Source organism: Ochotona princeps, chromosome 6, assembly GCF_030435755.1.
Source record: "Ochotona princeps isolate mOchPri1 chromosome 6, mOchPri1.hap1, whole genome shotgun sequence".
Lineage (NCBI taxonomy): Eukaryota > Metazoa > Chordata > Mammalia > Lagomorpha > Ochotonidae > Ochotona > Ochotona princeps.
Genome location: NC_080837.1, coordinates 35,927,002 through 35,949,071, shown reverse-complemented (window position 1 = coordinate 35,949,071; position 22,070 = coordinate 35,927,002). Strand labels below are relative to the sequence as shown.

The 22,070-nt window shown below is 42.7% G+C and overlaps 1 protein-coding gene across 2 annotated transcripts in view; it reads left to right on the top strand.

Moving 5' to 3' along the window:
* STARD9 (StAR related lipid transfer domain containing 9) overlaps positions 1-22,070 on the top strand; it is a 98,609-nt gene that overhangs the window by 17,882 nt on the left and 58,657 nt on the right. For both annotated transcript variants that reach the window (XM_058665981.1, XM_058665980.1), the window contains exons 4-6: positions 15,753-15,869; positions 16,232-16,264; positions 16,358-16,419. In XM_058665981.1, coding sequence (XP_058521964.1) covers positions 15,753-15,869; positions 16,232-16,264; positions 16,358-16,419 — 212 coding nt within the window. The remainder of the gene's footprint in view (positions 1-15,752; positions 15,870-16,231; positions 16,265-16,357; positions 16,420-22,070) is intronic.

Below are 22,070 nucleotides of genomic sequence, written 5' to 3'. Positions count from 1 at the left end.
GATTCTGCTGCTTGATCCATCATCTACTGACTACTAGGGTGTGCTGTAGCAGGAAGCTGAATCAGAGGCAGGCCTAAGATTTGAACCTGGTGCTCTGATGTGAGATGTAAGTATTCCAAGTGGTGTCTTACAAGTTCTAGACTTATTTTTTTTTTTAGACTTATTTTTTTTTTTAAGATTTATTATTATTGGAAAGCCGGATATACAGAGAGGAGGAGAGTCAGAGAGGAAGATCTTCCATCCGATGTTTCACTCCCCAAGTGAGCCCCAACGGGCTGGTGCGTGCCGATCTGATGCCGGGAACCAGGAATCTCTTCCAGGTCTCCCACGCGGTGCAGGGTCCCAAAGCCTTGGGCCGTCCTTGACTGCTTTCCCAGGCCACAAGCAGGGAGTTGGATGGGAAGTGGAGCTGCCGGGATTAGAACTGGCGCCCATATGGGATCCCAGCACATTCAAGGCGAGGACTTTAGCCGCTAGGCCACGCCACTGGGCCCTCTAGACTTATTTTAAAGTGCTATTTTACTTCATTGACTGTCTACATACATATATATGTATATATGTAATTTGAAAGGCAGGTTTACAGAAAGGAGGAGAGACAGAAAAATAATGAGAATCTTCCATCTGCTGGTTCACTCCTCAGTGATCGTTACAGCCAGGGCTGGGTCAAACTGAAATCAGGAGTCTAGAGTTTCTACTGGGTTTCCCATATAACTTCAGGGACCCAAGGACTTGGGCCATTTCCAGTGTTTTCCCCAGGAGCATTAACAGGGAGCTAGATCTGAAGTGGAGGATCTGGGACTGAAACCAGCGTGCTCATATGGGCTTCTGACATTGTCATTGTCACAGGCCATGGTTTACTGCCACACGATGTAGGCATGCCACCAGTTCCCATGGATTTTATTTTTAAGATTTATTTATTTTATTGGAAAGGCAGATGTACAGAGAGGAGTAGAGACAGAGAGGAAGATCTTCTGTCCGATGATTCATTCCCCAAGTGGCGGCAATGGCCGGTGCTATGCCGATCTGAAGCCAGGAGCCAGGAACTTCTTTCTGGGTCTCCCACGTGGGTGCAGGGTCCCAAGGCATTGGGCCGTCCTCGACTGCTTTCCCAGGCCACAAGCAGGGAGCTGGATGGGAAGTGGAGCTGCCGGAATTAGAACCCGTGCTCATATGGGATCCCAGCGGGTTCAAGTTGAGGACCTTAACCATTATGGTATCATGCCGGGCCCTAGAATGCCTTCTTGAGAGGTCAGTATCTCTGCACACTTTTCACAAGGAGAATAATATAAACTTAGTTTTACTATTTTAACACAGAGGTATGATTTTGTTACTCTGATAGTCTCATGCTCAAAATCCAAATTCCTCTAATTATATCTTCAAAAGAATAAAATCCCTGATTATTATCATCGCACATAGGAAAAAAAAACCCAATTGTGATGTCAGTACTGTGATATAGTAGGTTAAGCTGATGTTTGCTACGTTGGCATTCTGTTCTGGAGTAGTGGTTCAATTCCCAGTTGTTCTGCTGATCTAGCTTCCTGTTAATATACCTGGGAAGGCATTGGATATTGCTCAAGTTCTGGGGTTCCTGCCTTGCCGGAGTCCAGCTCCAGCCGAGGTTCGGAACTCGGGAAGGGTGCGTGGATGAGGCGTGAAGAGAGAAAGAAGGAGACGGACCACCAGATTCCTTGATCGTAGTGGACAAAGCGAGAAAGCTGTCCGCTTTATTTATACAGAAGCAGTACAAAGTTTTTTCTTAGGGGCATATTGACACAGCTTCAGGGGGACACAATTTACAACTTCCTGAGAAATGATTGAGGAAGGATTCCACATTCCTTGCTTATCTTGGCTTGCCAGTCTTCATCTGCTCTCCTCAGGTCTGGGCTATAACCTAGGCGCCATCTGCATCAACCAGACCCCTATCTTGTATGAGTTAAAAGGACTGGGGCCTTGTTCTATGGGGATCAGGATTATTGACATTAGTTGGCCATAGGTCTGTAAGCTCACAGTTTGTTAACCAAACAAGTAAAGCAAGGGAAATAACAGCAGAAAGAATTGCAGTTTGCAATGAGCTAAGTTACTCTATTTAAGTTTCAACTCTACAATGGATGAGTGAGTGTTTCCAAAGACAATTCTACAAATTGTTTCAGTATTAGACAAGGCATTATCCATTCCAACGTTGCAACCAAGAGTTTCTCAGTAGACAACACATCTTATGCAGTAATACACTGCTAGTACAATTCTTATTCAACTTATCTATCACTAAATGGGAGAAATACATCAAGAGAGAAAAAACATGAAGATCTAAGACAAAAAGTTATAAACATTACATTCCTCCACAACTGCAGGCTTTACAACTTCATAAGTGATCAAACAATAATCAAAAATATCTCTTTATGATGTTAGTGAAATCACCCTATATTTCCTCTAGCTAAAAATTTATGAAAACAACTAAAACAGCTACATTTTCTATATTCTAAAGAATTGCAAGGACAGGCTAACCTTTAAGACCACAGTAACTATATTTTTTGCCTTAGCAGGATAGGCTTCAGGGTTACAGTAGCTATATTCTTCGTCATAGCAGTATGGCCTTTAGGGTCATAGTAACTATATTCTTTGTCATAGCAGAATGACCTTTAGGGTCACAGTAACAGGATAACTTTTAGGGTTCCTCTTATCAAGCCATTCCCCAGAAAGCATGATAAATATCTGGGCCAGATTTTCTGGCAATGGGTAAACAGCACAGACTTAATTATACTCCTGTGTGTAGTTAAAGGCCCACTCACCAGGACATCCTCAGTAACATTAACTCTTAAGCTCACGTTGGTTGTAAAAGCCATCTCACAGGGGCAGACAATGCCTCAATAGATTACATAGTGGGGTGGTTGAGTGCCCATGCAAGGGGGAGTGAAAACTGCGTCAAGGTGGTCAGAGATGAATCCACTTAGCCCTGCTAAGCAGCTGGTAGCTCCCCGGGCCCTGCCAGTCAGGGAGCTGTTCTCTTCACACCTTCGTGTTATACACACCTACTGCATGGCCTGCATCACTGCCTGGCTTCAGCTTGGTTGACACCAGGCTGTTGTAGACATTCATGGAGTGAATCAGCAGATCTAGTGGCTAAAGTCCTTGCCTTGCATGTGCCAGGATCCCATATGGATGCTGGTTTGTATCCCAGATGCTCCACTTCCCTGCTTGTGGCCTGGGAAAGGAATGGAGGATGGCCCAAAGCCTGGAACTCTACACCTTGTGGGAGACCCAGAAGAAGCTTCTGAGTCGTGGCTTCATATCAGCTCCGCTCTGGCCATTGTGGCCACTTGGGGAGTGAACCAGTAGACAGATATTTGTCTCTCCTTCTCTCTATAAGTCTGACTTTCTAATAAAAATTTTTTAATCTTTAAGAAAAAAAAATCTTCCCCCACTTCTGTCCCCAACCAACGTTCTATTTCCTGTCTTTCAAATAAATAACAAAATTTGGAAAAATTTAAATAAAAGCTAATTGTTTAAGTTGGGTTTGGGATAAACATCAAAGTTTGGGAATAACCAACTAAGCCGTTTGGATTGCCCACATGCTGTATTAGACTGCAGGGTTCAGGTCCCAGTTCTGTACTTGATTCTAGCGTTCAGTTAATGCTGGTAGCTGATGGAGACTAAAGTGATTGATTGCGTAGGAGACCTGGGTTGAGTTCAGTTTAGCCTGGCCCAGCCCTGTAGTTACGGAATTTGGGTAATGGACCAGTAGTTGGGTGATTTTTCTGTTTCTTTGCTTTTCAAATATGTAGATTAAAAAATGCTAAAGGAAGAATTTTTTTTGAAGAAACAATAAGAGTTAATAGTTCTTGAATCATATAACCAAAGAGTTAATACACCTCATTTTGGTAAATATTACAATACTCAGACATTCCTATTAAGTATTTGAAAAAATCTGAAAAGGAAAATAAGGTTGTTTTTGCTGGTAAATGGGAGGAATTTTGTCAGAAATTTAATTCACAGTATGATTGCTCAATTCAGAATTAAATAGGATTTATATCTGCAGATTATCTTTCAAAGGCTAGAGGGGCATTTCTTTACAAGACTTGAAGGTTGTGCTGCTCACACATAGTTTAACCTCAGATCTTGGTGTATCTCAATAAGATCAAAAGACTTATTGAAGCATCATTACGAATTACTCACTAGTTCTAATTAGGAGTTTGTCCTTGGGTGTCATTTAATACTAAAAGGTGAATAAAATAGCTGTTTGAGTGGTTTGACTGAGGCTAGCTTCTTTTTTTTTTTTTTAAAGATTTATTTTTATTTTTATTACAATGTCAGATATACTGAGAGGAGGAGAGATAGAGAGGAAGTGGAGCTGCCAGGATTAGAACCAGCGGCCATATGGGATCAAGGCGAGGACCTTAGCCACTAGGCCACGCTGCCGAGCCCCGAGGCTGGCTTCTTAGCATACTTTATTGATAATGATGTATGATCATTATGGAAGGAGCTGGATTCATTTGTGTAATATTCTATGAAAACCTCTTTCCTTCCCATAAGAAAGGCTGAGTTGACAGCTTCTTATTTTTTGGATGTGAGACAGGAGCATAATCTATTTATAGGCTTATTTCTCCCCACATACTGAACACAGTGGAAGTCTGAAATCAAATGGTGACCAGATGTATCCAGGCATTCTCCAGTCTGGCTTTTAAAATTGTAAAATGCGGGCCTGGCATGATAGCCTAGCTGCTAAAGTCCTCGTCTTGCACGCGCTGGGATCCCATATAGGCACCGATTTTAATCCTAGTGGTCCTGCTTCCCATCCAGCTCCCTGCTTGTGCCTGGGAAAGCAGTTGAGGACGGTCCAAAGCCTTGGGACCTTACATCCCTGTGGGAGACCTGAGAGAGGCTTCGGGCTCCTGGCTTCAAGCTGACGCAGCTCCAGCCGTGGCGGCCACTTGGGGAGTGAGTTGATGGATAGAGGATCTTCCTCTCTGTGTCTCTTCCTCTTTGCATATATGACTTTCTAATAAAAATAAATCTTTTTTAAAAAGTTGTAAAATGCAAAATTACCTGGAGAGTTTATCTCAGGGCAGAAACCATGACCCGAGGTCCATAAGATCAGGTGTATGAACAGGTCCTGAGACAGCTGGACCTCAGCGTGAAAACGGTAAAGAGGAGAGTGTACTTGGCCTAATTTTCCTGTCTCCTTAGAACTGGACAACTATTCCTTTACCTTAATTAGTTTTCGTATTAAATTAACTTCGTCTTGATCATGGTTGTGTTAGGTGATATTTAAATTACAAACTATGTAGTGGTCTCTGGCCAATATTGCTTTTCCTTTTCTCCCAAATGAGATTATTTTTAAAAGCTTTATTTATTTCTATTGGAAAGGCAGATTTATAGAGAGGAGAGACAGAAAAATCTTCCATCTGCTGGTTCACTCCCCAAGTGGCTGCAATGGCCAGAGCCGAGCCAGTCCAAAGCCGGGAGCCTCTTCTGGGTCTCCCACTTGGGCGCAGGGTCCCAAGGCTTTGGGCTGTCCTCTATTCCTTTCCCAGGCCACAAGCAGGGAACTGAAAGGGAAGTGTGGTAGTAGCCAAGAGACTAACCAGTGCCTATATAGGATCCCACTAGGCCACTGCACCAGGCCCCCAGATCAGAGATTTAAGAAAATATATTTCCCTATGAGTTGGGCCATTCTCTGCTGCTTTTCCAGGCTGCAAGCAGGGAGCTGGAAGGGAAGTGGAGCTGCCGCTACACAAATTGGTGCCATTTAGGGATCCTGGTGCATAAACATCAAGGATTTAGCCACTAGGCTACTGTGCTCGGTCCTATCCCTTCAAATAAATTTTTTAAAAATAGTTACGTGTAAGTGGTCAAAGGTAACCGGGGGTGTCCATGAAAAAATTTATGCGCTCCCTGGTAACTGTGCCACTGTGCTCCTTTTGCTTTCAGCACAGATCAGTGCTTCTTTGTACCTGCTTTTCTAACTCATCTCCCTGTCACCTAAAGAGTGTCCCTGGGGAGTCCAGTTTCATATTCTGGAGCGCAGGAATGAACTCAGGTCTTTCTGAATAAATCCAGGGAAAACACGCAGACATCCGGTGGGGAAGAGAGAGAGAGAGCATGAGAGTCAACGCAAACCAAGTGTGCATGCTGGCTTCCATGTTCTCTTTATTACGCAAATACCTGCGACAGCCATGACTGGACCAGGCTGAAACCAGGAACCAGAACGTACATCCCACATCGCATTTAACTCCAAGCACCCAAGCACTTGACCCATCACCCGCTGCCCCCCAAGATGAATTAGCAAGAAACTAGTTTGGAAACAGAGAACCTGGTCTCAAACTAGCACTGCAATATGGGATGCAGGTATCTGTGCCACAGTACCTACCCACACGTTATTAAATTGAATTAAATACTGTATGGTTTTCTACCTGCTTTAATTTCCAAGTATTCTTTTTTTTCAGCAAAGATGAACCACCTCAGATCTATACCTTCCATCCGAAAGTATTTATACAGGAGAAAACAATGAAACTCCTGGGTATTTTCAGACAGGAGTTTTAGAGGCTTAATATGTGTGCTCCATTGAAAATCATACACATGTCACAAACCAACCAGGTTCTTGTCAGTAATTCTCTTAATGTGACATGAGCAAGTGATTGTTAACTCTCCTCCCTCTTGAATTCTTAAAAATATTTTTGCATGAACTTTAGTAAATAGCTGAGACCATTTTGGAAAGTGCCTTTGGCTCAGGGATATTGACTAAGGCTGGCATCAGGCTTTGTGTAATTGGTTGAAGAAACTTGACAGGAGTAGCTTAAGTACCACAAGACCAGTGAGGTTGCCAGTTTTGTGGCTGCAGCAGGCAGTGCTTCTGTTCTATAAGCTAGTCTTTAGGTTTGGAGGAGGGAAATATGGGTCAAGAGAAGAAGCTACTATGGCTTGGGAATGCCTGAGGCAGATGTTATTCATATTAATGCAAAACTAAACCTTCAGCTAGACCCTGAATTGCTGAGAACGCTACAAGCTTCAGCTGCCCTGGCCAAATCCAACTATGAAACCGGAAGTGTCTTTGCGGGGGTCACAGTTCACTTTACTTCTTGAACATTGGTCTCTAGAGACCCATTCAGACTAAACAATATACAAAACAGGAAATTTGCTCCTTAGCAACATGGTTGCTGGAAAACTTTTTCCATGTAGGCAGAATGAGTGTTAAAAACAGGAACTCCATTCTTCATGCTTGTTTCCTTGCATAAAGATAAAATAAGTGATTAAAACAACTTGAAGCCACTTTGTCCTCCACCTATTTCAAGGTGTTGCCTGGTTGGACCCATTACTAAAAGGCAACAAGGAGTCTTTGTGAATAAATCGAATGAATGTGAAAACTGTGCTAGGTGGATTATACTGACCTGGTGATGGCTGTCCTGGGTGAAAATTAAATACATAGAAATTAATGGAGGCGAGATTCAGAGAATACCTAGAGAAAGCTTTAATTTAATTTTGTTCAGTATACACTTATTGTGACTGTTCTTGATTGAGTCCATAGGTTACATGTTCATTTGCTCAGTGTTAACTGGCTGTGTATTGTGTGCCATTTCCTAGCTTTACATGTTTGATCCTCTCCTTCCTCTTTAGTTCCTAGGGTGCTTGCCAGAGTTTGCTTGACAGTCAACCAGGGGGACCCGTGGGTATAGCCACCCAACTCCTGGGACTGCTGCTCTTGAACTTAATCTGCTGCTGGAGATAGTCGTGGAGGAAGAAGGAAGGGAGACAAAGACTATGTCGAAAGCTGAAAGAAAAGGAAATGCCATTTTCTTTCCCCACTGTGATGTCATTCTGCCTCAATAAGTCCAAGGTTGAGGAAGGCTTTGGAAGTTTTCACGTGATCTGAACCCTTTCTGTAGCCCATCCTCTCTCAGTGTGTTGTGAGCATGTGCAGTAGAAGGCACTGTTGGTCAGAAGATTCTCTGCAATTTCAAAGTTCTTAGTCACTTGAACTATAGCAACTTGAGACCTTATTTTATTTACTTATTTATTTTTAGTTTATTATTGTTAAAACCTTACTTTAAATGAAGGTGATGATTGTTTCTGGCTAACCAGCTAGTAAAATGTTTTTGAGTAAGAACTTCATTTTATGATCATTGAGGTAAAAGTGTGCTACTGCTACGTGGTCTGCTGTTGCTGTGTGATGGTCATTCATGCTCCTCGTGATTTCTCACATTTCTTCATTTTCTGGTGCATGATATGATCTCCCTTCCTGGCACCACTTTTTGGGGAAGCCTTGTGGTTGGTTTTGCACAGCATGTTGTTCTTTGAAACCCTCTTTTCTGTGTCGTCACAGTCAGTGACATGGGAGAGACATTGGTTCTGTCGCTTGGATCCTAAGGAAACTAAACAATAAGAAACCTCTCACATATAATTTCAGCCAGAAATAAGCTTTTCCTGAAACGTTAGTGTTAGTCTTCGTAAGGTTTGAGTTTGGGTTCAGAGTCAGGCACCACAAAGTACTCTTCAGCTCAAAGCAAGCTTTATCGGGAGCGCTCCCCGGTGAGGTTCACTGGTCCAGTATACACAGCAGGCCAGGGAAGTTGCAACTGGGGGTTGAGGGGAGGAGATAGCAGAGAGATAAGCGGTGGGAGGAAAGGGAGAGAGTCTGACAGACTGTTCCCTGGTGGGAGACAGCCGGGACAGCTTCCACGTGGCAGGCCACCCAGAGTACACAGCACTGGGCTTTTACACATGCTTGTGGCTGGGGTGTGTTGTCATGGCAGGTACTGATCTGCACAGACTCAGCATTTGAAACATTTCTGGATGAGAGTGTCTGTCTGACCTTGGCAAAGATAGCATTGAGGCTGGTGAAGCTCGCTTCTGTTGTTGGTAGCTAAATTAAGCTACTAGGGGCCCTGCGGCGTGGCCTAGCGGCTAAAGTCCTCGCCTTGAACGCACTGGGATCCCATATGGAAGCCAGTTCTAATCCCGGCAGCTCCACTTCCCATCCAGCTCCCTGCTTGTGGCCTGGGAAAGCAGTTGAGGACGGCCCAATGCTTTGGGACCCTGCACCCACGTGGGAGACCCGGAAGAGGTTCCTGGTCCCCGGCTTTGGATCGACGCAGCACCGGCCGTTGCGGCTCACTTGGGGAGTGAATCATCGGATGGAAGATCTTCCTCTCTGTCTTTCCTCCTCTGTGTATATCTGACTGTAATAAAATAAATAAATCTTAAAAAAAATAATTAAGCTACTAAAGCAAACATCCAAAGTATACTGTCTTAAAATAACAGAAGTTTATTTAGGGTACATGTACTCCATGAAATATTACTCAGCCGTTAAAAAGAATGAAATTATACCATTTGCAACTAGATGGTCCCAACTAGAGACCATTATGCTCAGTGAAACAAGTCAATCCCAAAAGGACAAATGCTGTGTTTTCTCTAATATAAGGAAGCCATCATGCAAATTTTAAGTTCAATAACTATTTTCATACTGTTTTTGCTGCATCCCGTTTGTTTTGATGTTTTTGATTTCTTCCAAATGGTTTGTTTTCTGTTGTCGAATTCATCGCTGACTCATGGATTGCATGGTGGCACCCTTTTACCCAAGAAGCTTTTGTGTTTTCATCACCCATGTGTTGGTTATTCAGTGCCCTGCTTTTTTGATTCCATGTTGCTATAATTTTTTGTTTTAACTTCATACCTGTTGTTGCCTTTGCTTCGTGGCTTCTTATTTAAGGGAATGTATAGTGATGGTATAGTAGAGACTACCATATCCAGATGTGAAGATACAATGCAATATGCATCCCTACTTCAAATCAAAGACGGACTCCTAATAAAACTGTTGGACAGATCTAGACAGTGGGATACTACGCTGTCTGAGGTTATGCCAGCAGTGTCGGGGCACACTTAAATAACAGACTGATGGAATCATGATTCCTTATGAAGGACTATACTATTCTAGCAACATGGGGAAAATCACTCAGGAGGTGGGAATTTGGGGAGGGTGGAATGCCAGACCCTATGGAATTGTACCATAAAATTCAAAATGAAAAAAATAAAAGATAATAATGAAAACATGTTATCAGATAGAACTTCTAATAGAAGCAATTAAAATTTTATATTAAAAATAAATAAAATGACAAAAATTTATTTCTAGGGGTAAGTGTTTGGGGTAGCGATTAAGATACCGCTAGGGATGCCCTGCTTCCCACAGCCCATACTGGAGCCTCTAGGGTCTAATCCCAGCTCCCTTCCCTACAGAGTCACCTTTTGGCTGCCTTCTAAAAATCTCAAAACCCTGTAACTCTCAGTCCCCTAGCATGCCAACTAATTTTCTCCTGCAAGTCAGACTTCATTTGATCTAATTTTCCTCAGCAGCATGGCTGGGATTCAGTGCAAATTAAACAATGACTCAATCTGAACTCCAAATTCTCCATGATCTAGATAACTTCTGTCAATAGCAAATGGTTAGAGATTTCCTTTGTTCAAGCCTTCTTTTTCTCCATTCTCACCTTCTGTCAATCCTGCTCTCCCTCTGAAGTTCTTCTAACACACTCTAAACCCTTAGACTTCTTTTTTTTTTTTTAAGATTTATTTTATTGGAAAGTCAGATATACAGAGAGGAAGAGAGACAGAGGAAGATCTTCTATCTGATGATTCGATCCCCAAGTGACCACAATGGCCAGTGGTGCGCCGATCAAAAGCCAGGAGCCAGGAACTTCCTCTAGTTCGCCCACATGGATGCAGGGTCCCAAGACCTTGGGCCATCCTCGATTGCTTTCCCAGGCCACAAGCAGTAAGCTGGATGGGAAGTGGGGCTCTCTGGATTAGAACCGGCACCCATGTGGGATTCCGGATGCATTCAATATGAGAACTTTAGCAGCTAGGCTACCACGCTGGCCCCAATCCTCAGACTTCTTAACTCACTCTTCCCCTAACCAATCTGACTTCCAAACATTCACCCCAGGAAAAATCCACCTCTCCTCTTGAGTCCGTCCCAGCCAGCGCTGTAAGCACCGTTTGCTTTGTGGGATCTATCAGCTTGCCCGCATTGCAGTACCATACCCAGCTTGGTGCCGCTGAAAGCAACCAGCCCACACATCCACTGAAACATCCACACCCATTCCCAGCAGCCCAGGATTACTATGGTCCACACTTACCACCTGATACCTCTCACATCATATTCCTCACCGAGATCTCCTTATCCCTTCTTGGTAGCACACACTCAGAAAACACCCAGGCTCTACTGCCTGCTCCTACCCAATGATGCCTGGAGAAGCCTCTAAAATTTTTTTAAAGATTTAGCTATTTTATTTTTATTGCAAATTAGGTATACAGAGAGGAGGAGAGACAGAGAAGAAGATCTTCTCTTTGAAGATTCACTCCCCAAGTCAGCACAATGGCTGGAGCTGAGCCAATCCGAAGCCAGGAGCCAGGAACTTCTTCTGGTTCTCCCACACAGGTGTAGGGTCCCAAGGCTTTGGGCCATACTCTGCTGCTTTCCCAGGCCACAAGCAGGGAGCTGGATGGGAAGTGGAATGGTTGGGATTAGAACCAGTGCCCATACGGGATCCTGGCACCTACAAAGCAAGGACTTTAGACACTAGGCCACCGCTCTGGACCCCTCTCTAAAACCTAAGTAGTTCTGGGTCAGCACCCTCTACATTGTCAAGTTTCAGTTCCCAAACCTTACAGTCTGTTTAACATTTGAAAAATTTATTTTGAGAGAGATAGAACTCTCCTATCCACTTGTTTGCTGCCCAGATGCCTGCAGCAACCAAAATCCAGAGATGGGAATTCAAGCCAGGTCTTCTGTGTGGGTTGTAGGTACCCAAGTATGAGAGCCATTGCCCTGCCTCCTAGGGTGCACATTTGCACAACAATGCTTGTGAAAGGAGCTGGAATTGGACCCCAGAGGCTCCAGTATGGGCTGTGGGAAGCAGAGCATTCCTAGTGGTATCTTAATCGCTACCCCAAACATTTGCCCCTGGAAATAAGCTTTTATTATTATTTTTTATAAAATCTTTTATTATTATTATTATTGGAAAGGCGGATATACAGAGAGGAGGAGAGACAGAGAGGAAAATCTTCCATCCGATGACTCATTCCCCAAGTGAGCCGCAACGGGCTGGTGCTGCGCCGATCCAAAGCCGGGAACCAGGAACCTCTTCCAGGTCTCCCACATGGGTGCAGGGTCCAAAAGCATTGGGCCGTCCTCGACTGCTTTCCCAGGCCACAAGCAGGGAGCTGGATGGGAAGTGGAATGGTTGGGATTAGAACTGGCGTCCATATGGGATCTTAGCATATGAAAGGGGAGGACTTTAGCCACTAGGCTACTGCACCAGCTTTATTTTTATTTTTCAGGATAACTTTGGCAATGTGTGGTCTCTTGTGTTTCCAGTGAACTTTTGTATCTTTCTATTTCTGATAAGAATGCTGTTGAGCTTTTGATTGGGATAGCATTGAATCTGTATATTCTTTGTTCAATACGGACATTTTGATGATGTTGATTCTGAGGATTCAGGAATATGATAAATTTCTCCATATTGTAATTTCTTTTTAATAATGTTTTTGCAGTTTTGTCATGGAAGTCTTCCACATCTTTGGTTAGAGTTATTTTAAGGCATTTAAGATTATTTTCTTCTATTTTCAAGGAGACTGTATTTATAAGTTGTAATTCTGTCTTCTATGCTATTTCTCTAAATTGAGGTGTCACCAAATTACATATTTTGTGATTTTCCTGTCTTCTACTAAGGATTCTGAAACCAGCATTTCTGTACCATTTAAGCAAGTTTGGAGACATGATAAGTTGATAGAGCCATAGTTGGTATTAACCCTATCTCAGCATCTCTGGGTTACTTACAGTTTTTCTTAGTAACTAGCAGCATTAATGAAACCATACGTTGAGTAGTTTCCAGAAATTGTTAAGCATCTTTACAGTTTAAAGATTCTTGCTGGGGCCCAGCATGGTAGCTTTGGGTCTAAAGTCCTTGCCTCACACATGCCAGGATCCCATGTGGGTGGTGTTTCTAATCCTGACAGCCCCGTTTCCCATCCAGCTTGTGGCCTGGGAAAGCAGTTGAGGACGACCCAAAGCCTTGGGACCCTGCACCCATGTGGGAAACCTGGAAGAAGTTCCTGTCTCCTGGCTTTGGATCAGCACAGCTCTGGTCGTTGCAGTCACTTGGGGAGTGAATCTTCAAAGAGAAGATCTTCCTCTCTGTCTCTCCTCCTCTCTGTATATCTGCCTTTCCAATAAAAATGAATAGCTCTATAAGCAAGAATCTTTTCTTTTAAGATTGATGTTTTAATTTTTGTGTCTTTCCTAATGCTAAATTCTTTTGACCTTGAAATGCCCTTCTTAATTGTCATTTCAACAGTTTCTGATATTTGTCTTTGAAATTATCATTGATTTAATTATTCTGAAGCCTTTTTCAGCCTAAGTTAAAGTTATGTGGGTATTTTGGGGACTTTTCTGTTGTTAATGTATTTGGGATTGGAAACGATATAAAAAAAAAAAAACTCATGAAATTTCCAGATACATTGTTGATTCTAGTTGGGTTTAAGAATTTGATAATGTTGTTAATATCTTCAATAGTCAGGTAACTCTGTCGTTTAAGATTCTTACTGCATTTACTTTTTGTGGACTGGTTATTAGAAACATCTTAGGTTCAAAGCTATATAGAACTGAAAATAGGAGTTTCCACATACCTTCCTTTCCCACATCTAAATATTAACATCCCTAACCAGGACAGTGCATTTATTTAATCTGTGAACTTTTATTAATATATCCTTATCATTCAAAGTCCGTAATTTACATATGAGACTTGCTAGTGGTAGCATGCATTTGAATGGTCTACCATTAGGGTCTTCAATAGGATAGTTTTGCTGCCTTAAAGATCCTCTTTGTTTGGCCTTGTCATCCCTCGCTTTCCCTAAACCCTAGGAATTACTGAGCTTTTTATTTTCTCATAGTTTTCATTTTTCAGAATGTTTTATAGTTGGAGACCTGTAGTGTGTTGCCTTTCCAGATTGGCTTATGACACTAGTAGTCCATATTTAAGTTTTCCTTGTGTCTTCTTGTGGCTTGATAGCTCAATTCTGTTTGGTGTTGAATAATAGTCTGTTGTCTTTATTATTATTATTATTATTTGTTTAAACATTTTATTTTTATTGGAAAGGCAGATATACAGAGAGGAGGAGAGACAGGGAGAAATATCTTCCATCAGCAGAATCAGCAGACAGAAGTTCTTTTTGCCTGTCTCTGCTTCTCTCTGTAAATCTACCTTTCCAGTAAATAAAGAAATAAATCTTTTTAAAAATAGTCTGAGTACTGCAGTTGACATTTCTACCACTGTATGTGCAGCATGCAATGCTGCTGGACTCTGGATGCCACCACAGAGAATTTATCAACACTTACCTTGTTTTTGTGGTTTATAAAATTAAAGTGGGAGTGTGCATGTGGTTAATGCGCCTCATTTCAAGTGCTAGTGTTCTAGCTGCCAAAAGTAGAGAAGAATATCTTGCTTGTTTGGTTTCTATATTGGAGGACTGGACTCTGCTTTTTAACAGATAGATACAATAAAAGATTCTCTTCAGATTGGAAGAGTATTTCAGTGCTGGGCGCCAGCAATACAAAGGGCAGGTTATGGTAGATGTGACTTTCTGTTGAGGGTTGATTGAATGGGAAAGCCTGGCTGTTTTTTTCCTGAGACCACAATTTGCCTAATAGAGTTCAGTAGAAAGTTTAGGTAGCACACAAAGCACAGGGGTTTTCACATGAGGACCTTTAGCTGTTTTTGGTTCACCACAGAGTTAGATGACCAAAGAACCAGTTGTTAGGTTCAATCTGAGAAGCAGGCATGTAGAAAATAGGTTCACATGGAAAATCCTTCCTTTGGAGGCGCAGTGTGGTATCTCAAAATCCTGAATTTGTATGTTGCTGGCAGTGTTTCACTGTAGCTTAATCTGATCAGCCATATAAACATTGTTTTATGGAAAGGAAAGCTATTTCACTTGTATGTCTTTTTCGTTCTCCTAGACTTTGTTTGCCTTAACACTAGAAATCAGGCCCAGCATGATAGCTCATCTTCCCCTTGCAAGTGCTAGGATTGAATTTGAGTGCCATTCTGTGTCCTGGCTGCTCCACTTCCCATCCAGCTCTCTGCTTGTGGCCTGGGAAAGCAGTTGAGGACGACCCAAAGCCTTGGGACCCTGCACCCATGTGGGAGAACAAGAGGAGCTTCTGGCTCCGGATTGGCTCTACTCCAGTTGTTGCGGCTGCTTGAGGAGTAAACTAGTGGATGGAAGATCCTCTCTGTCTCTCCTCTCTGTAAATCTGCCTTTCCAATAAAAATAGATGAATCTTTAAAAACAACAAAAAAATCCACTAGAGAACATATGGTTTCTTTATCTTTAGTTTTTTGTGTTGTGCCTAGAATGTGGTAGGCACTTTTTAAAATATCTGAATGAATGAATGTGTTTGAATCATTGAGTGTGGTAGGAAATTTATAGTCATAAATGTTTGACTATTCTGTGATTTTTAAAAAATGCAATGATAATTCTATAATCTTTACCTATTTTCCTGTTAGACTATGGTGTTTTTACTTGCTGAATTCCATATTTATTAGAATCATTAAGTCATCAGCTACTATGTAAATTTTAAAATGTTATCTCAAAAAATAAGCTACTAAGTTAATAAAAACAAATGTAAAAAGAAAAATAATAATTCCGAATATGCTAGCAAAAAAAGGATCAGAGTGTCATGTACTCTGCTTTTGTTGTTTCAGGTGTTCCAGGATTTGGGGACGGAAGTACTCTCTGGAGCTGCCAAAGGCTACAACATATGCCTTTTTGCCTATGGCCAGACCGGCTCTGGGAAGACATATACCATGCTGGGCACCCCAGTGAGTATGAGTAATGAGCCACCTCCCTAACACCACAGCAATCCTGTATCATGTACCATCCTTACCACTGTGAGACAGATCTGCTACATCAAGATGTAATGAGCCCCTTTTTTACATTATAAATCCCTCTTTTAGCACTTAAATTGGAAAGTAAACTTTGAATAGTTACTTCTGTGTTAAACCCTGAAGAGCCTAAGGATTTTTATATATCCTCAGAGAAATTGCCTAATATGAAGAGGAGAGCACAGGGAACCAACCTATTCATCCGCAGTGCTGAGCCTGGGGCTCTGGGATCTGGGATTTGAGTAGGAGAGACCATTATTTTGAATAAACAGTAATAGTTTTTTTCTTTTATTCTCCAGGCCTCCATGGGGCTGACACCACGGATATGTGAGGTATAGATTCTGTTCTGGGTCTGTTCTTCCTCTCTGAGTAGATTTCCTGTGTCCACTGCCTTCAGTGACTTCTCATTTCTCTGGTTTGTGCAGGGACTCTTCATCAGGGAGGAAGACTATGCCTCATTGCCTTCTTCCTGTAAGATCAAAGTCAGGTAAGAAATACTGAGCTATGGTCCCGGAAATGTTTCTACTGTATTCCAAACTCTATAGTATGTTCATTTGTCCTCTCTTTGCATCTGGAATCAACAGAGGGATAGAGAAAGCCAAAGGGAAATGAGAAGAACATTTAGTTCTCTGAGTTGTAGAAAATCTAATTCTCTACCTCGTGGATTAACAGCTTTCTTCTGTGACTCAGTTTACCCTGGCTGTCTGCTTTCCCCCCCCCCCCCCAACTTCTCTTCAGTTTCATATTAGCTTTTTTTTAAGGCCCTGGGTTGTTCTCTAGGTCAATAATTCTGAAACTCTATTTGAAAATGTTGGTTTAAGGTTGCCAATTTGTCTTTAGTCCATGTTTGGTTAAAGGCAGAATCATATAGGGTTGGCATTGTAGCATAGTGCATTCAGTCTCTTCATGCAACACTGGCATCACATATGGGCACCGGTTTGAGTCCTGACTGCTCTGTTTCTGATTAAACTCCTTGCTAGTGCATCTGTGAAAGCCTCAGAAGATGGCCCATGGGCCCAGCGTGATGACTCAGTAGCTAAATCCTCCCCTTGAATGTAACAGATGCTATATGGCTGCAGGTTCATGTCCTGGCTGCTCCACTTCCCGTCTAGCTCCCTGGTGGTGGCTAGGGAAAGCAGTAGAGAATGGATTAAGGCCTTTGGACCCTGCACCTGCATGGAAGACCCGGAAGTAGCTCTTGGTTCCTGGCTTTGTATCAGCTCTGACTGTTGTGGCCACTTGGGGACTGAACCAGCAGGTGGAAGATCTTTCTGTCTCTTCTCTCTGTAAATCTGCTTTTCCAATCAAAATGACTAAATCTTAAAAAAAAATTTAAGAACAAGAAGAAGACTCAAGTCTGCTTTTCTGCACCTGTACTAGGCGAAGCCATGAGCCAGAAGCTCCATCTGGATGAAACTCTTGAGTTTGACCTGGCCCTATCTCAGTTGTAACCATTTAGGGAATGAACCAGTAGATGAAAAATATTCTCTCTGTCTTTCAAATAAATAAGATTTTTTTAAAAGAGTGATAAGAAAGGAGAGAGAGAAAAACACATCTTTCTATTTGCTGGCTCACTCTGCAGATGGCCACAAAATCTAGGGCTGGTCCAGGCAAAAGCCAGGAACCTTACAACCACATACAGGCATGCCAAGGGGGACCAAATGCTTGGACCAACTTCTGCTGCCCTCCCAGGTACATTATCAGCTGAATTGGAAGCAGAGCAGCCTTGAATCAAACCGGTGCACCAATATTGGATGTTCACATTGTAAGTAGCAGCCAACCCTGCTTTGTCACAATAGTAGTCAGCCTCCCTTTTCTTTATTTTTTTGTTATTGTTTTCATTTTGGTGTTCAGTGTCCTTTTAAGTTAGCTGTTCACTTATTTGAAAGGTGAAGTGATGGAGTGAAAAATGGGCATGGGTGGGAGTGGGAAGGGATCCCATGTGTGGAAGAGACCCAAATACTTCACTAAGCACATTAGCAACAAGCTGGGTTGGAAGCAGAGCAGCCAGGACTCTGACTCTCAGATAAAGGTTGTAGGCATTACAATTGTTAATTTAATTTGCTGTGCCACACTGTTAGCCCCTATGTCCTTTTTATTTATTTATTTATTTATTTATTTATTTAAAGATTTATTTTATGGATCTGGCCCAGTAGCCGAGCAGCTAAGTCCTCACACATACCAGGATCCCATATGGGCACCGGTTCCAATTCTGGCAGTCCGCTTTCCATCCAGATCCCTGCTTGTGACCTGGGAAAGCAGTCAAGGACAGCCCAATGCCTTGGAACCCTGAACCTATGTGGGAGACCTGAAGAGGCTCCTGGCTTCTGGCTTCGGATCGTCTCAGCTCTGTCCATTGTGACCGGTTGGGCAGTGAATCATCAGATGGAAGATCTTCCTCTCTCTCTCTCTGCTCCTCTCTATATATCTGAGTTTCCAATAAAAATATCTTTTAAAAATTTATTTTATTTATTTGAAAGGTATAATTGTGGAGAAAGAAGGAGAGACAGAGATTTTTCCATTGCCCAGTTCACTCCCCAAATGGCTACAAAGGCTAGGTCCAGGCCAGGGTGAAGCCATGAACCAGAACTCCATCTGAGTCTCGCACAAGGGTGCAGGGGCTCAAGAACCTGGACTGTCTTCTGCTATTAGGGAACTGGATCAGCAGTGGAGCAAGCTGTATTTATGTAGATATCCAAGTGGATGTTGGCATGGCAGGTGGCAGCTTAACCCATTATACCAAAACACTGGCATCTACTATGTGGTTTTGTTTGCTTGTTTACTTTTTTTTGTTTACTTATTTTTAATTAATATGAGGATGGACATTGTGGCACAGTGGGTTAAGTGACCACTTGAAGTATTCACGAGCCCTATCAGCATGCCTGGAATGCAGTTCTGCTGCCGCTTCTTTGCTGGCTTCTTGTTATTGCTCACTCTGGAAGACAGCAAATGATGGCTCAAGTACTTGGGTCCCTGCCAAATAGAGGTGAGACCTACATGGAGTTACCAGCTCTTAGCTTTTGTCTGGTTCAGTCCCAGTTGTTACAGACCTGGAGGAGTGGAGTGGCAGATGGAAGATATCTTCTCTGCCCTTAAAATGCAAACAAATACCTGCCTATATACATACATAAACATTTAAAAATAATAAAAATCAATATGTAATTAATTTATGATAAAATGTGCTCAAAGCATTTACAAGGTCATACAGTCATAACTATCTAATTGCAGAACATTTTCATCACTGCAGAAAGAACAAATGTCCTTTTAAAATTTAAATGGTTGTGAATATGTAATTTTTTTAAAGATTTGTTTTTATTGGAAAGGCAGATATACAGAGAGAAAAAAGATCTTATTCACTGGTTCACTCCCCAAGTGGCCACAATAGTTGAGCTGAGGAGTCAGGAGTTTCCTCTGGGTCTCCCATGCAGGTGCAGGGTCCCAAGCCTTTGGGCCATCCTCTACTGCTTTCTCAGGCCACAAGCAGGGAGCTGTATGCAAAGTGGAGAAGCTGGATATGAACTGGTGCCAGTATGGTATTCTGGAACATGCAAAGCAAGGGCTTCAGCCATTTAGCTACCATGCTGGGCCACACGAATGTGTATTTTTTTTTAAAGATTTATTATTATTGGAAAGCCGGATATACAGAGAGGAGGAGAGACAGAGAGGAAGATCTTCCATCCAATGTTTCACTCCCCAAGTAAGCCGCAACGGGCTGGTGCTGCCGATCTGAAGCCAGAAACCAGGAACCTCTTCCGGGTCTCCCACGCGGGTGCAGAGTCCCAAAGCTTTGGGCCATCCTCTCCTGCTTTCCCAGGCCACAAGCAGGGAGCTGGATGGGAAGTGGAGCTGCTGGGATTAGAACCGGCGCCCATATGGGATCCCGGGGCGTTCAAGGCGAGGACTTTTAGCTGCTAGGCCACGCCACCGGGCCCACGAATGTGTATTTTTAAAAATTTTTATTTTAAAGGCACATTTTTGTTTTACAGAGAGAATGTGTGACAGAGAAGTCTTCCATCTGCTGGTTCACTCCCCCAAACAACTGCAATGGTCAAAGCTGAGCTCACCCAGACTTCCCCTGGTGCTAGGACCCAAGGCCTTGGACCATCTTCCATTGCTTTCCCAGGCCATAGGCAGAAAGTAGGTGGGAAGTAGAGCATCCTGGATTCAACCCAGTGTCCATTTGGGATGCCAGTGCTTGTAGGTGAGGATTAGGTTGTCATGCTGGCCCCAACTGTGAATATTTTTTACATTTTTAGGTTAATAAAAAACACTTGGTGACCAGCATTATGGTGTAGCTGGCTGGTGTATCATGCTAGAGCCAGCATCCCATATAGGCACTGGTTCATGTTCCATTTCCAATCCCTGCGAATAGCCTGAAAAAGCAGCAGAGGGTGGTCCAGGTGTTTGGGACCCTTTCAACCATGTAGGGGACCTGGAGGAAGCTGCTGGCTCCCAGCTTTGGGTCAGCCCAAATCTGGCCATTGTGGCCATTTGGAGAGTGAACCAATGGATGGAGGCTCTCTCCCTTTGTCTCTTCTCTCTCTCTAACTCTACCCTTGAAATAAATAATAATCATAATCAATCTTAAAAAAGAAAACATAAATATATGAATGAATATGTAAATGTACCATACATATGTCAAATGTTTTACTCTCCATAAAATCTCAGAACCATTATTTTGGGAAACAGCTTGGGGCCCTGTGTCCATATGTGAGAAGACAATTGTGAACATAGTTCAGCTTTGAACTGAAACGTTTATTATGACTCCGGCAATATCCATGCTGTGTGCAAGAAGAACTTTCCATGGGAAGTTTGCTTTATTTAATAAAACCTTTAAAGGCTTTATTTATATTTGTTTATTTTAAAGTGGCATTGTGACTGGGAGGAGACAGATCTTTCATTCACTGGTTCATTCCACAACAACAACAAAAATTTTAAAAAGTAAAAAATAAACAAATAAACCAAAACAAGAACAGAAAGCCGCAACAGCTGTGACTGGATGGAGGTGAAGTTAGGAGCTTCTTCTGGATCTCCCTTGCGGCTGGAGGGGCCCAAATACTGGATTATCTGTTGCTCCTTCCCTGTCACACTAACAGGCGGCCAGATTGGAATGGGAGCAGCTAGACTTGAGCCAGTGCCCCTTTGGCATCAGTGTGAGCTGCTATGCCACAAACCCCGGTACTTTACATGTTTTACATGTAAAGAATTAACATATGTTTTAAAAAATCTATTTTTATTGTAAAGACAGAGAGAGGGCCTGACTTGGTAGCTTAGTGGCTGAAGTCCTTCCCTTGAACACGGAATCCCATATGGGCACTGGTTCTAATCCCGGCAGCCCCTCTTCCCATCTAGCTCCCTGCTTGTAGCCTGGGAAAACAGTTGAGGATGGCCCAATGCTTTGGGTCCCTGCACCTGTGTGGGAGACCCTGAGGACGTTCCTGGCTCCTGGCTTTGGATCTGTGCAGGACCATCTGTTGTGGTCACTTGGGGAGTGAGTTACTGGATGGAAGATCTTTCTCTCTCCTCCTCTCTGTACATCTTTCTTTCCAATAAAAATAAATCGTTAAAGAGAAAAGAGAGAGAAAGAAAAAGAGATCTTCAGTCACTGGTTCATTTCTCGTGTGGCCGCAGCTGCTGTAACTGAGCTGATCTGAGACCAGCAGCCCAGAGCCTAGAACGTTTTTTGGGTCTCCCATGTGGGTGCAGGGAACTAAGGCTTTGGGCCATCCTCTGCTGCTTTTCCAGTACACAGAAAGGACCTGGATGGGAAGTGGGATGCCAGCGGTTGCAGATTCCCTATTTGTTTTTTATAAGGACTAACATAACCACAAATATCTATAAGGTACTACGTATTTAATATGGAATCCCAATGTATAAAGCAGATGAAGTGAGATTTGGTTTACTTAAAAACTGAGGTAGGACCTGTAACCTTCTCACTTAGTTTCCCTCATAGCTCAGCAGTGGCCCTTCACAGAATGCTACAGCTCAGTGGTCACATTTGGAAGTCATTCAGGATATATGCATTTTACACTCCCTCATACAGAGGCCTGATGCACGTACAGTGTATAACAGCATATGCTACAATGCATGCTGAAAATGTGCCTTGAGGGCTAACTTGAGTCAGCACCTAAACCGAAA